At 52.1% G+C, this 15,663-nt stretch overlaps 1 protein-coding gene across 3 annotated transcripts; it reads left to right on the forward strand.

Moving 5' to 3' along the window:
• Positions 1–351: 351 nt before the first annotated feature.
• On the forward strand, positions 352–2,613 carry SOX14 (SRY-box transcription factor 14). Of its 3 annotated transcripts, none has more exons than XM_059855118.1 (2): positions 352–1,130; positions 1,611–2,613. In XM_059855118.1, the coding sequence occupies exons 1-2, from the start codon at positions 859–861 to the stop codon at positions 1,690–1,692; spliced, it is 354 nt and encodes a 117-aa protein (XP_059711101.1). In that variant the 5' UTR covers positions 352–858; the 3' UTR covers positions 1,693–2,613. The 3 variants fall into 3 exon arrangements, with proteins under 3 accessions (XP_059711101.1, XP_059711100.1, XP_059711099.1); XM_059855117.1 differs by having other exon boundaries at positions 354–1,130; positions 1,526–2,613; XM_059855116.1 differs by having other exon boundaries at positions 360–1,130; positions 1,284–1,713.
• The last annotated feature ends 13,050 nt before the right edge of the window (positions 2,614–15,663 follow it).

The following is a 15,663-nucleotide window of genomic DNA, read 5'->3' on the forward strand; positions in this document are numbered from 1 at the left end:
GGGCCGGCTCCCGGGGTTAAGCGGGGCTGCGGAGCGGGGAAGGCGGGGGTTGGGGAAGGGAGAGAGCGGCCGGGAGCGCGGGGAAGGCGGGGGCAGCGGGGGAAGCGGACAGCGGTGGGCGCACGGCGGAGCGCAGCGCTCGCAGCCCCGACGGCGGCGGCGGAGCCTGGAGGGCGCCGGGACCGGCCCCGCTCCGCGCACCCCAGGGATGGGGGAGGATGAGGAAGATGGGGACGACCCCCTTCTCCTTCCCCCTTCCTCCACAGCTGCTATTAGCGCAGCAAGTCACAAAAGCTTTCCTTTTAATCCGCGCGTTAGAAGGCGGGGGGGTGGGGTGGGGGTTCCTCCTGTCCCCTCCTTCCTTCCTCCTCCCTCCTCTGTCCCCTCCCCTCCTCTTCCTCTCGCCCTTCCTCTCTCCCTCTCTTTTTAAGCGGGCCCCCTCCGCGCTGATTGGGCGCCCGGCCGCACTGTGACCGCCCTGCCGCTATGTCAGCCTGCCCGCCGCAGCCCCGCGCCTTTGAACTGCCCCGCACCGCCCCGCGTCCCCACCGCCGGCCCGGTGCTGCGCCCGGCGGCTCCCCGCCCGCCTAGTGCCCGCCGGGCCCCGCGGGCCTCCGCTCCGCGCCGCTCCGCGCTGCTCCGCGCCCCGCCCCGGCACGGCTCCCGCCGGGGACGGCCTTGGCGGAGGACCTGTGATGATCAGCTGAGCCCGCTCCTGCCGCTCCTCCGGCTCCTCCGGCCTTCTCCCGCCGTTCTTCCTCGTCCTCCTCCTCGTCGTCCTGCCGCCGCCGTCCGGCGCCCCCAGCCGCCGCGCCGCGCCCCGCAGAGCCGCCCGCCCGCCCGCCGCCCGGCCGAAGCATGTCCAAGCCCAGCGACCACATCAAGCGCCCCATGAACGCCTTCATGGTGTGGTCCCGCGGCCAACGGCGCAAGATGGCCCAGGAGAACCCCAAAATGCACAACTCGGAGATTAGCAAGCGGCTGGGCGCGGAGTGGAAGTTGCTCTCCGAGGCGGAGAAGCGCCCGTACATCGACGAGGCCAAGCGGCTGCGGGCGCAGCACATGAAGGAGCATCCCGACTACAAGTACCGGCCCCGGCGCAAGCCCAAGAACCTGCTGAAAAAGGACAGGTATGTCTTCCCTTTGCCTTACCTCGGGGAAACAGATCCCTTAAAGGCCGCCGGGCTTCCCGTGGGGGCCACTGACTCGCTGCTGAGCTCCCCGGAGAAGGCCAGGGCTTTCCTGCCTCCCACCTCAGCACCTTACTCCTTACTTGACCCCAGCCAGTTCAGCTCCAGCGCCATTCAGAAGATGACTGAGGTTCCTCACACCTTAGCCACCAGCACCCTGCCCTACGCCTCCACCTTGGGATACCAGAACGGGGCGTTCGGCAGCTTGAGCTGCCCCAGCCAACACACCCACACTCACCCCTCGCCAACTAACCCGGGCTATGTCGTGCCATGTAACTGTACCGCTTGGTCGGCTTCCAGTTTGCAACCTCCAGTTGCCTACATATTATTCCCAGGCATGACCAAGACTGGGATAGACCCCTATTCTTCAGCACACGCGACTGCCATGTAACACCCACCCACCCACCCGCACCCCCACAGGCGCGTGTGTGTGTGCGTGCGTGTGCCCCCCACCCCGGCCGGCAGCTGGAACTGGGATTCCTCCGTGTGTGCATGTACATAAAAGCTGCAGGAGCAAAAAGGCCACCCGAACCAGGACTCTGCCGCCCGCCGCCGGGCCGGGACAGACGCGGACGCTGCCTCGGAGATGCTCTCGCCTAAAGCTCGCCACGAGAGCTGGCCCCAGGCTCGGGGGGGATCTGCAATCGCGGGGGCAGATAGGAGCCCGGCACTTGTAAGAGTTGTAAATGTGTTTAAAAACAGAAAAGAAAAGCGAACCTTGAACTGCCCTTTCGGGACAAAGCGGGGAGGAGAAGAGAAAAAGACAAAAAAAAAAAAAAAAAAAAAAAAAAAAAAAAAGGAAAGAGAGAGGCGGTTTCGATTTTTATTTATTCTCTTAATGTCTATGAGTTCTCCAGGGTCTCATGTCACTTGGACTTGACTTTGGGAAGTCCCGGTCTTACTCTGATTTTATTTTTTTTTCCCTCGTTGTTTTTCCTTTTGCACATTGAAAAACGAGATCAGCTGTGTTATATATATATAAATATATATATATTTTGCCACCACGTACTACTAGGTAAAATTGCTTTTCATGTCAGAAAAAAAGGCTCTTCAAAGTTAAAAAAGAAAAAAAAAGAAAAAAAAAGTCGGGGAGAAACATTTATATTTAAAACCTATGATAGTGTTTGCTTAATTTAAAACAGATAGTCCTTAAATTTGTGTGATCCAGTGAGACTAGATCTAAGTTTACTTTAGACAGAGCGTCAGGTATGAAGTCAGGCAGTAGAATTGTAAAAAAATTAATACTACTACTACTAATAATAACGAAAAACCGAATAAAAACCGATGGCAATTTAAATATGTTTTCACAATGTCTTGGGCAAGAAGAAACAGAAACTAAGATGTATCCGGCAGGATTTTACCTCGTTAAACCTTTTCATTTGTTGAACAAAGACGTTTTGAATAAAGACAATCTGTCATCAAACGAGGCAAGTGCGTGCTGTGAGTGCGGGGACGCAGCCCCGCGTCCCACACCGGGAGCCGCGGGCGCTGCCCCCGCGCCGGGAGCGACCCCCGCCCGCAGCCCGAGGCTCTGGAGCCGTGCCGTGCCGTGCCGGGTCGGGCTCCGCTCGGAGCCCGTCGGGGAAACGCGGCTGCGGGCGGAGAAAACTTGCGGAGAGACGGGATGGAGCGGAGGGAAGCCGGGGGGCTGCGGGGGGCCGCTCTCCCCGGCCCGGCCCGGCCCGTCCCGTCGGGGAATTTGGCTTTCCCCAAGTTGCCTCCGCGGCGTTGAAGTTTTTAGCTGTGCGAGGGAATATTTGGAGCGGGGAGGGGAGCTTTGGCGGTGCTGGAAGGGGGTGGTTTGGGATTTGTGCGGTTCAATTAGCGGCGTTTGGGGTGCTCTGCCCTTGGCGGAGGGAGGGAGTCGCGGGGCAGAGACCAGGGGAAGGAGGAAGAGGCAGAGGATCCGTCTGGAAGGGCTGAATAGCCGGAGCGCCGCGTGTTTGGATGTGCTTTGCTCATTAAGTGCTCTTTGGAGACCGATGTTAGAATTAAACGGCGTAACACAATTAACATACATGGGGCTTGAATGGGAGGGTAAGCGGGGGAAGAATAGATAGATAAATAAATGAGAGATCAGGCGAAGGTAAACAAAAGGGGAGAGGAGAAAAGGGCTGAAAGGAGAGGTTAGAATGGCTGCTCCAGCCTTGTTTAGCATGACAAAACGGCTCTTACAAATGAGGACAATTAAAGGAGCTGGCTTGGGGAGGGCCTGGGAGCCGCGGGACGATCCGCTGGGACACGCGGGGCTGGATGCGGCCGGCGTGGGGCGGCGCGGCGGCGGCGGGCGCTGATGTAACCCCAGCTGACAGGCGCTGTCAGCCCGGCTGATAACACCGATAGCTCAGTGTCCTCCGACATCCACCCGCATTAGTCTGACAATGGTCGGAGGCAGAGCCGGGCGGGGGGAGCGCCGGCCCCGGCCCGCCCGGGCCGCGCCGGTCGTGGGGCAAGGCGGGGGCCCCGCGCCCGTGCCCGCTCCCCACCGAGGCTGAGCTTTGGGGGACGTCCCGGACCCCCTGAGCCCGGACACCCTCGGGGCCGCTCCGGCGGCTGCGGGGGAGAACGCGCTCGGTGGGGCCGCGGCCTCGGGGAAACAGGGTCGAGGTGGGGAGCGCGGAGAGACAGGGCTGGAAACTTTGTCGGGGATCTTTCCTTCCTACTTTCCTTCTTTCTTTCTCTCTCTTCTTTCTTCTCTCCCCCTTTCTTTCCCCTTTCACTCCTCCCAACCCCCCCACTTTTCCTTCCTTCCTTCCTGCTTTCCTTTTAACCTTCTTTTCTAATCTTTATTTATTAATTCCTTCTCCTTCTCTCTCCATTTCACATTTTCCCCTTCTCTCCTTCCGTTCTCTTTCTCTTCCTCCCTCTCTCTTTCCCTTTTCCTATTTCCCTCTCTCTTTACTCTCCCTCTCTTCCTGCTTCTCACTCTCCTTTTTCCTCGCTGCCTCGCCGTCCCCCTCCCACCCCGCTCGCCCCTCCGCAGCCTCTGCTCGCCGTGTTTCGTTCCCGTTCCCTGCGCCGTGTTATCCCTCCAACCCTCCCGCCCGGTTGCAGGTGTGTAGCTATTTAACTCGTGGAGATAAATAAATTAAATAATGATCTTGACACTGCAATGAACCGATTACTGACTTTGATGTCAAAGGGAAACCAAAAACAGAAAGAAAGAGGGGGAGAGAGAGAGAGAGAGAGAGGTGAAAAAAAGCTATTCCCTCGAGGGGGAAATGCAGCTCCTTGTCAAACCTGTTTCCCCACAACTGTCTCCTTCTTTCAATAAAATCATTAAACAAAGGCCGAGGGGTTATGCGCACCACGCCTTGGGTGCGCGGCCGGGCGCTGTCCCGGGCTGGGCTTCGCCGCGGAGCCTCGCCCGCACCCGCGGAACCCCGCGCAGGCAGCGCGGAGCCGAGCGGGGCCTCGGGCCCGAGTCACTCCTCCCCGCAGCTCCCCTCGCCCCAGTTCCTTTTCTTTTCTTTTCTTTTCTTTTCTTTTCTTTTCTTTTCTTTTCTTTTCTTTTCTTTTCTTTTCTTTTCTTTTCTTTTCTTTTCTTTTCTTTTCTTTTCTTTTCTTTTCTTTTCTTTTCTTTCTCTTCTCTTCTCTTCTCTTCTCTTCTCTTCTCTTCTCTTCTCTTCTCTTCTCTTCTCTTCTCTTCTCTTCTCTTCTCTTCTCTTCTCTTCTCTTCTCTTCTCTTCTCTTCTCTTCTCTTCTCTTCTCTTCTCTTCTCTTCTCTTCTCTTCTCTTCTCTTCTCTTCTCTTCTCTTCCTCTCTCCCTTCTTTTTTACTATTCTCCTTTCTCCTCTCCTCTCCTCTCCTCTCCTCTCCTCTCCTCTCCTCTCCTCTCCTCTCCTCTCCTCTCCTCTCCTCTCCTCTCCTCTCCTCTCCTCTCCTCTCCTCTCCTCTCCTCTCCTCTCCTCTCCTCTCCTCTCCTCTCCTCTCCTCTCCTCTCCTCTCCTCTCCTCTCCTCTCCTCTCCTCTCCTCTCCTCTCCTCTCCTCTCCTCTCCTCTCCTCTCCTCTCCTCTCCTCTCCTCTCCTCTCCTCTCCTCTCCTCTCCTCTCCTCTCCTCTCCTCTCCTCTCCTCTCCTCTCCTCTCCTCTCCTCTCCTCTCCTCTCCTCTCCTCTCCTCTCCTCTCCTCTCCTCTCCTCTCCTCTCCTCTCCTCTCCTCTCTGCCTGCAGGACCACCTAGACACTGAAAATTATCCACTCTGGCCTTGCTTTAAACAAAACAACAAATATGAGAGGGGGAGAAAAGATCTCGGGAGGCCGAGGACACCGGGAGAGCCCTCGCTGGCGCCCAGGTGTAGCTGTGCGGTCGCCAGGGAGCTCTGCTGCAGGAGAGACAAAGACAGGAGGGGAATTAAGTGATGTTAAAAAACTTTATTTTAAAGGACACATTAAGCCCATAGAAGTCTCTGAGAGATATTACTTATTTCTGCTTATTAGTGATAATAGCCCAGTAAATTTGCTATTGAGTGTATCAAAGGCATTCAAAGAGACTTTGAAACATCAAAAAGATTGCAATTCTGATTTTACGGTTTTATTCCAGGCCCGACCTCCTGGCTACATTCCTTGATTGTAGTGTTTAAAAGTAAGCGGTGATCAGAAACACGTCCTCCTCCTCTCCTCCTCCTCCTCCTCCTCCCGCAGCGGCCCCGACCGGCCGGCCCGGCCCGGGGACCCGGCGGGGCTGCGGGTGGCAGCGGCTCCCGCGGGCAGGGCGCCGCACCACGGTCCCCCCGCCGCAGCGCCTCTCCTAAAATACATCACAAAATCATCCCAAATGCCTAAAACGCAGAATTTGGAGGCAGCGGCAGCCCGGCCCCGGCTGCTCCCTGTCCCCTCGGGGGGCTGCAGGAGCCCGGGGCCGCCGGGGAACGCGGGCTGAGCTCCCCGTGCTGCTCCGCGCTCCGCAGCGAGGAAGCCTTGGGGCTTTTGATGTGTCTGTAATTTACCCTTTTTATTATTTTTTTTTCTCTTTCGGTCCTTAATTTTACCTCCTCGTCTCTCTTTTTTTCCCTTTACACGCCTCTATTCCAGTCGGAGTGTTTTATACCAACATCAAAGGGACAACGCAGCCTTTATTATTATTATTATTCCTTTCTCTTTTTTCCTTCCCTTTTTTATTAGGGCAAAATACTTCATTATTCCTGAACGCTCCTCGTTCGGAAAGCTAAACAAGAAATAACGTGCAGGGTCTGTTCAGGTCCACGCTGCAACAAGGCAACATGTGTACGCCTAAAAGCCCCGAAATTAAATCCAGGTTGATCACAATTTAAAAGAGGAGAGCGAGGGAGCGGGAGCCGGCTCTTTGAGTGGGTGAGAGAAAGAGGGGAAGAGATGAGTAGCTGGTAATTATTGAAATATAAGGATGAGATTAATTCAAAGGAAACAAACTATGAAAACAATTGGAGCCGAGTGAAAAGCAAAACCCAGATTAGAATTTGCTTGTGGTTTGTTGTCTGTCTGCTTTCTTTCCTCCTCCCCACCCATTGTCACAGTGCAAGGCAATGGGATTTGCACACTTGAGGTGTAATAGCATTACTGCATTAATTAAAATTTTCATTTCACGTCCAGATTGTTTACTTATCTGCTGGAAACATATGTCGGGAGAAGTTGAGATTCTGGATTCTGCTCCGCTGCCCAAGGTGCAGCGCAGTACAGGGGGGGAGAGGATGACTTCAGATTTTTTTTTTTCATTGCATCCTCCAGCCTTATCTCTCCGCTGTAAATTATAAGGAGACTCCATTGAACTGAATATGAAGATTATATTTGCGAGCGGCGCGTCCTGGAGCGGCCCCGGTCCCACTTTGAAATGAAACAAGCCTTGCGCACCCCGAGCCCCCCCTTCTCCTCCCGAGCCGTGCGGTCGCAGCCCCCCGGGAGTGGGGGGCGGCCGCACGGGACCCCCCGATCCCGGCCGGCTCCCGGGGGAAGGGAAGAAAGGAAGGAAGGAGGGAGGGAGGGAGCGCCGCGCTGCTCCCGCCGGTCCCTCGCTCCCGCCCGGGAAGCTGCGGGCACAACCGCGAGGCTCCCCCCCTCCCAAAAGCTGTCCTTCCCGAGGGGAGCCCCCAAAAATCGCGCTCGGGGAGGGCGAGCATCCCTCGTAGCTGCCGCTGGGACAGCGGCGGGGTCGCGCCGTCGGTGCGGGCGCTGCTGGGCTCCGGCGGGGCGAGGGATGCTCGGGCGCCCGCAGCGCTTGGTGGAAATCGTCTGTTTGTCTGTTGCTCCCCGTTTTTTTCTCCTCTTTTTTGGGGTGTTTTACTTTCCTATTTTCTGCCCTTTTTTTAATTTTTTTTTTTTTTTTAAGAGACCCCTGAGAAGGCAGCGAGGTGCCGTCCTCTCCGCCGGGTCTATCTGTAATTGAATCTAGGTCAGTTATTCTAAAGCATGGGAGAGGCTGATTCCCTCTTTCCGACATCAGCCCGGAATTTGGGAGGCGGGGGGGTGGGGGAGAAAGGAGGAGAGGGGGGTCTTGCAATTTCATTTAAAATGTAATGGTGGATGAACCGATAAGCAAATAGGGGGAAAAAAAGGCTCTGCTTAAAAGAAAAAAAAAAAAAAAAGGCATGCTTTTAATATGCTTCCAGATGGGGGGAAAATGATTTACATGGGAGTTTATTTCCTCTTTGCTGATATGAAAGAATTACAGATACAAAACCCACTGATCTATAGAATAAAAAAAAAAGAAAAGAAATGTTATTTTCCTGTAAAGGTATCAGTTCATTTATATTCATTTAACCATCCATCCATCAATTCACTTTCTCACTCCCTGCACATTCTCTCTGCCTCTGGTAAACCTACCCCACCAATATACTTTTCTGGAATATACAATGAAGTTTCCTTAAAAAAAAGAAATTATATGAGATTCAGCTGGAGTAGGTAAAGTGAAGTTTCCCTTCTCCTCCTTTCCCCAGCTCCTCTTTTATGCTCCAGACTTTGAGTAAATTAGCAATGTGAAAAAAGAAAATGGTTTAGTTGGGAAAAAAAGGTCTGTGTATATCTATAAATAATATATGCACTATAGGTGTTAGAGATGTATCTATATGTATATATACAATATATAGAGAGCAGGGTTCGTTTGCTCAACATGCATGTGCTGCATCCCTGTGCTTTTGTGATACCAACAGTTCATTCTCTGCCTCTAAAATAAAACACACACATATTGTACAGCTATTTACAGCATTCATATATCCACAGCCCCAGGTTTAACCACCCACCCAGCCTGCCTATGCTGCAGATATGCACGATATAGGTGATACCCGACCACTGAATTGGAGCAGAACATCTGGATTTAAATGTAAAATATTTCCCTAAATTGTCAGCACGTGTTCTTTGGGAGGGCTGGGGTACCTGTGGTGCCCAAATTTTGGTGCTCTCTGGCACAAAGCACTTGGCACAGCTCAGCCCGGCGGCCTCTGACCTCCCGAACCCGAGGGACACCAAGGCTGTATTTGTTTGCATTTTGGATGGTACCTGGAGCTGAGATTCAAATTCCCTTGCAGGAGAGAGGCCAGAGAGCAAACCTAAACCTCTCCCCAGACACCTCCAAGTGCCAAACCAACCCACCTGGCCGAGCTCTTCCCATGGCTCTGCCTCGTAGGGCGTGAGGTGGGGACATGGGTGACCTCCTTCTCCCTGTGCTCTCGGTGTGACAGCCCTTCCTCACAGGAATGGCTCCAGAGAGGATAAGCTGGCTCTTCCTCACAGGAATAGGTCCAGGGAGGATGAGCCTTGTGCCCAAAGACAGAGGCTGCCAAACCATCTGTCATTTCCCGGACACCTTCGCTGAGGCCAGGAGTGGAGGGATGTGTAAAAACTTCTTTTTCTGCTTTAAATGCAGTGGCAAGAGCTATGTAAGAAGTTGCTTTTTTCTTGTTAAAGGCAGGTAAATAGAGAGACAGACAGATTTGGAAATGCCTCTATATATACAGATAAAAATGTACGTCTTTATCTCCAGCCAGATACGGATATAGATCCGCACAGAATTTTCCTGGCGGTGGCTCTTAAGGAGCTCCAAGCCGGTGCTCGGGGGATCCTCGCCCGCCTTTCCCAAAACTCCCTGTGCAAGGACAGGCACCAGGCAATGCCCCCCGGGTCAAACAGGCTGGTGGCACTGCAGAGCCCAGCAGCTTGTGGGTGCCTGCCCTGCACAGAGCCCACACGCCCGCGCTGCACATCAAAGGCCGGAGTTCCCAGCTCCGCGCTGGAGGTGACACCTGCAGATGTTCCCCTGCCTCGTGTTTGCAACCCAGACCTGAACAAATACATAATCACATCACATAGCATAATTAACAGTGCTGTCACCATGAAGGACTCTTAAAGGGAAGGCTGTTGAAAGAGAGTTCCTGAAGATAATCCTTTTAAAAGGTTTCCTTTAAATGCAACCACTAGCGGGAATAAGGCAGGTTTAGTTCCAACATCTTAATACCTCTGCAGAGCAGAGTTTTAGATCTTGTAAATGTCTTTCCTTTAATAGTGGCTTGACTTTTGATTTGGGACTTGCACTTTTTGGAGGATCTTGCTGCTGTTGTGGTTCTCATCAGAGAAGGTCCTTGAGGAGGCCCAGCCTGGCTCAAATGACCTGTCAGGGCCTGATAACTTCATTCCTGCTGGAATTCCCACATGGTCCCATCCTGTCTGGGCTGGTGTCCTGCACTTGTGTCTAATGACCCATTTGAACAATTTTCAGGGTGCTGCTTAATTTGTTTTTTTTCTCATTCTGGATGACACCCCAGCTCCTGGCCCATGGGGGATGGGGTTCAGCTGCTCCCCAGCTCTTTCCTTAGCGCTGTCTCCCGATCCTCCACCGTGCTCAGAGAATTCCTGCGTGGTGTTGGTGCCAGGGTTGGTGAGTAAATCACTTTATTTTGGCTTTCCCAAATGATGTCTGTGTGAAATGAACGGAGCTACACAGTGATCTCCATGTCCAGGGGATAAATGGGCACCTGAGGGGGCTCTGCTCCCTCAACCCTTCTTCCTCAGCCTCCCATCCCAGGAGCTCTTCCCATGGTTATTTGGCATCCTCACATTTCTCACATTTTGCATGGAGAGGGCAAAGCTTGAGGAACTGGGACCACCTGGTGGAGCAGGCCCCTGGCAGGAGAGCCTGGGAGCAGCCAGGTCCTGCCTTTGGCTGTCACTGCTTTTCTGGAGCTCCAGGCCAGGATCCAGCCTCCTGCTTTTCAGCAGGAAAAGTTTAGATTTGTGAAAAATGCTGCCAAATTGGCATGGGAATAATTGAGGGCCTCTGGAGTAAAGGGATGATGGATACTTCCTCCAAAGAGCAATAATTAAAAATTCAAAATGAAAATGAAATTCAGTTAAATCAGATATTTTTACTTGGTCTCACAGCTGTGGCCAGTCCTTTAGACTACCCCAGTGCAAATTCCTTGGTCGGTGGCAGGTTTGGTGTCCAATCTCTCCAACCCCACAAGGCCTCTGGAAAACCAGGGATCTCCATTCCCAGGGAAGTGAGGACCCAGCTGTGGTGTAGTGGTGTTGTGTGTAGGGAAAATCAGTTTGAAGGCATCAGTTTGCTGTGCCCTGGCTGTTGTCCCCTCTCTCAGAGGGTGGCACTGTTGCTGCTTGCCCAGCGTGTCAGGGTGGTGCCACCAGAGCTCAGCCCCTCCCTGCAAGTGACAGTGCTGAAACCTTTTGGGTGTCCCAGGAGAGCAGGGTCAGCTCGCTGGTGCCTCAAGTATTTTTGGCTCTTTTGGCTTTGAAATAAACACGTGAGACAGAAAATGAGCTGCTGCCACTCGTCACCTGCCAGCACTGGGGGTGGCACTGGGGGTGGCACTGGGGTGGCACTGGGAGCCAGCTGGGATGGGGAGGTTGAGGGGACCCACGGGGCTGCCATGCCTGAGGACACCCGAGTGGCACAGGGGGCAATGCCCATCCCTGGTGTTGGTGAGGAGCTTGGGGCTCATATGGCCTGTCAGGGATGTGCTCTGTGGTGGTGGCCCCGGGGGCCACTGTCCCTTCCCTGACAAAGCTTTACAAACCAACACTCTGGTTTGAACCCTGCTCCCTGCTTGCCCAAGTTTTATTTTTCCTGGTTTATCTCTTGGCTACCACATCCAGGTATTTTTCCTTAGCAAGGTCAGAGCCCTCTGGTTTAGAGTGTTTAATTGCTCCTAATTTCTCCAAATTTCCGTGTAGGCATTTTAATGTTTGCCTCCTTCCTTCCCTGTGAGCTATTAGTGTGAATCAGTTTCTTTCCTGACATAGACAAGGGTTTTTCCCCTCTCCTCCTGCTCCTTCCAGCCCTACTTACATGGGAATTCCCCCAGCAGGCACTGAAAGAAGAAAGGGAATTAGATCTTTATCAGAGCCTTACTTTCACCCAAGATTTCCTTAGATCAGGGAGTTAAATAGAGGCCAACAGAAGCCAAACAAATGCTTTCTCTCCTACCTAGAAATAACCCTCCTACAGCCAAAAGTATTCCGTCTCCTCCTTTGGAGGCAAACCAGGAGCTGGTATGACTGTGTGTCCTTCTTTCAGGTACACCATTGTCAGTCCCCTGTCATGGCTGGATTTCACGGGTTCTCTCTTTGCCCAACAAGTGCCAGGCAAAACAAGAACTACATTCTAGCAGAGGAAAAAAAACAACCAACCAAACCCGTAGAAAAATAGAGAAAAAGAAAATTAAATCCCAGCGTTGCTTCGAATCCCTGCCAACTTTCCAGACCTTCCTAACTCAGCCAAAAATAAGGCCACAAACTCATTTTTCCTCATTTGCAGGTCACCTTGAAGGGTAGATGAGGAGCTTTTTCAATAGCATTTCTTTCAAGGGGATTTCAGTGAGAAAAGCAGCAATGATTGAAATTCCCTGTTTCCTTGCAGACCCTCAGGTTTTCCTGGAGGATAGAAAAACACCCGGGCAACTCCTCACTGTGGATTCTCTCTCCGTTGCGGTGACATTGCCTGACTCGAGGGACTACAGAGGTTTGGCACAAGCATGCTTTAATAAAATTTTTTAATCACCTCTTGGCCTCCCAACCCACACATTCCTCTTCAAATAGCAGCAGGGCTGGAGGAGATGCCTACAGAAAAATGGGACAACACTCACTTCCCACTCAAACGCAGCTCCTCTGTGAGCTCTCCGTGATGTCCTGGTGAAAAGCACCTTCCCAACACAGCAGACAAGCATCAAAAGCCATGGAAAGGAGGTGAAAATTAGAATAATGAGGAGAAGAAGTGCCCTGATGCCTTCTCTCTTGGGGACAGGAGGATGGGTGGGTGCTTCGTGGCATCAGGGTGTTTCTCTCTGCTCCTGGCCTGTGCTGATCCTCTTTCAGTGTGGAGCCAAATGGGGACAGGGCCCCACAGGTCCCTTCCCTTGCTGAGGCTTTGGGAACAGAAGGTGAAATTCTCCAGGTGCTTTAGTTCAGTCCCAGCCTCAACTGATAAGTGATGAGCAAAGCTCCCCCTCCATGTGTACCCACGCATGTGGATAGACAGACACACACACACACATATACGTGTGTATATAAATAGATCTCTTTAAATTTAAATAGATTTATGCCCAAGGACAGGAGGGTGGGTATGAGGTCATTACAGAGAAAGAAGGTGTAACACATCCTTATGTTCTGTTGTGGGGATTAAATCTATAGCAGGTTGTATGCAGTGCTAATACTCCTATTAATTTCTATTTTTCATTGTTGTTTGCACATTCGTCAGGCTCCGATGAAGGGATAATGAAGCGAGCGGATGTTAACTGCAAATTAATCAGCCCTGTCTTGGAGTGTCACACAGGTTCCTGCTTGCTTCTCCTCTTCACCCAGGAACGATAACACACTTTCTGCATCCCCACCAGGAAAACCTCTTGGATGCCGTGACAGAGCAGAGAAAGAAAGGAAGAAAGGAAGAAAGGAAGAAAGGAAGAAAGGAAGAAAGAAAGAAAGAAAAAGAAAGACAGAAAGAAAAATGAGAGACGCCTTGGCTGAAAACCTTCTAATTCTCCTTGAAACTGTCGAGTTTGTTTGAGCTGTCAGAACGCTGAGGAAGCTGAGGTCGTGCTAATTTTGCAAGAGGAGCTTGTTGGAAATGCTGCATTGGCCATGGGCAGGTTGGACTTTTTGCTGTCTTTAACTCCTGAAGTGTCAGCTCCTTTTGAGAGTTTATTTTTTTAACTGGGGTATGTCCCTGCCCGTGGCAGGGCATTGTAATGAGATGGTCTTTATGGTCCCTTCCAACCCCTGCCATTCTGTGGCTCCCTGGCTCTCTGATTAACTGCTGCTGTGCATGAGGGACAGATGCATTCACAAATATTGGGACTTTTTTATTGCAAATTGTCTTGCTTTACTTTGGAGCTTGGTGTCTGTGAGCCTGCTCTGGTTGTGGTGTCTGGTGAGAGGCAGGAGGTTCCCTGGTACCAGGAACCCCAATTCCCCAGGTCCCCTGGGAGAGATGGGAGTGGGATCAGAGGCAGAGCCAGACACCAGCCCAGGAATGCATCCCCTCATGGATACACACTCAGGGTACCCTGCCAGCACCCCTTGGGCAAACACTGGTGCTTTGAGCACCTGCTTTTTGCAGTTTGCACTCAGAGCCAGGCAAACGTGGGAATTTCTGCTCGGGTGTTGCATTTGTGATGAACTGAATTCTGTTCTGTGCAGAGAGGCCAGTGGGGTTTAACTGCCTGGCCTCATTTTGTGCTCAAGGAAGGACACAAGTGCAGATTTTGGACTGATCATTAATTGCTCACCCTCGTGATGATCACTTGGTGCTGTCTGTGGCACCAACTTAGATTTCCTTCTGGAAAACTTCCTTCCCCTTCCCCATGTCTCAGGATGCAGCTCTTTGCAGCCAAGTCCATCCGTGCTGTGGCAGCCTGGGGAGCCTCCAGTTCTCTGCAGCAGCACCAGCACCGAGGCCTGATCCTCATTTCTTGGATATTAAGTCCCAGCCTGCCCAGCTCCCAGGGGGCTTGGATGGCATCCATAGATCATTTACCTTTCCAGGGAAGGAAATACTTGGTCAGACAAAAATCACCATCAATAAATTCATGTAGCTGTAGCAGCTCTCCTCCTGTTCAGGGCACATACAAGCCCCAGTAAGTGGGTGTCTGAATCATAAATACAGAAAACTTTCTGTGCTCCTAAAGATGGGCATTTCATGGACAAGTTCATACTGCCCAGGGCAAGTGGCACTCCAGGCCCATCTCCAGAATAATTAGGGAATGCTTCAAGATTTAAATGTGTTGCTGTTTATTGGAGAAGAGGCATTGTAGATAATTTGGGCATTCCTTATATGGATTTCTCCCAGCCTTTGTCCCTTCCTTTTATCACCTTCCTCGTTCCAGTCCTTGGCACAGTCCTCTCTCTTTTATTGATCAAACACCTGATCAGTTGATCAATTAATCTCCTGGTTGACCCAGATTTTTTACATATCTACCCCAACGTTTTTATTTTGTCTTCCCAACCTAGGTTTGTCACCAGTCCTTCCTTTTTGAAATGCAAGGTTTTGACAACAAGGTGTTCCCCCATTGTCCCCCATCGCCGTCCTTCCACACATCTCCCAGGATATTGCCTTTCCTGTGATCTCTGTGCTCTATTTGGAGGCACTGGGTGACTGCTTTCTGCAAAGCTTTCCTGTGAAAGCAACCAAACCTCACAGTCTACCCTGTGTTTGGGTCAGAAAATCTGTTTAGGTTCCATCCTCTGCACTTGGCTCATCGGGATTAAAACCAGAATTTTCTCATTGTCTCTTCCCCTCTTTTTCTTCCCTTCTTCCCTATGCCTTTCCCCTCCCGATGAGTGCAGAGAACACATTTTCTCACGAATGCTTAACTCTGTGGATTTCAAAAGGGATGGATTTTGTTTCTCACCCACCATCTCCACTCTGGGCTCTCCAAGCTGAAACATCTCCATTCATTTTGCGGGCCACGGGAAAAACAAAGCAGTGGAGAGGGATGTAAGTATCCTGGAATTCTCTTCTCTGGTGGCACAGTGTTGACCTGTGGCCACTTCTGGGGCTCTTGCATAATGCTTTAAGCCTCGTGTTTCTTTTGTTTTGTGCCCAGCCCAAGAATTCAGTTTTTAATAAGAAATCCCAGAAGTGTCTGTGAAGGATCCAGGCTCCCGCGCATCACCGGCGCGGAGCAGACGTGGGAGCTCCCACCAGCTCCTGTGGTCCCACGGTCTCCATCTCCTGGGATTAATGAAGGTCCAGTGTAGTCCTTGCCTTCTCCTCTTGCAGAAGCGTGCAGTGGAACTCAGAACTGCCTGTGCCTCTTCAGGCACCTTCTCCACGGCATCACGTGCGTGCGGCTGCTGCTTGGAGAGCCTTGGAGAAGCGGGAGGAAGGCGAGGCAAGGATCTGCTTTCCTGGCCTTGCTGTCCCCGTGGCAGGAGGAGCAGCAGGCTTTGGGTGTAGCTTACCCTGCCTAAAGTCTTGAGAAAGTCACCTGTTAAACCTGACTCCAGCTCTTTGTCCTCTGGGATTCAGCCCTGCACAGGTCCACGTCCTCATG

This window comes from Haemorhous mexicanus, chromosome 10 (assembly GCF_027477595.1).
Source record: "Haemorhous mexicanus isolate bHaeMex1 chromosome 10, bHaeMex1.pri, whole genome shotgun sequence".
Lineage (NCBI taxonomy): Eukaryota > Metazoa > Chordata > Aves > Passeriformes > Fringillidae > Haemorhous > Haemorhous mexicanus.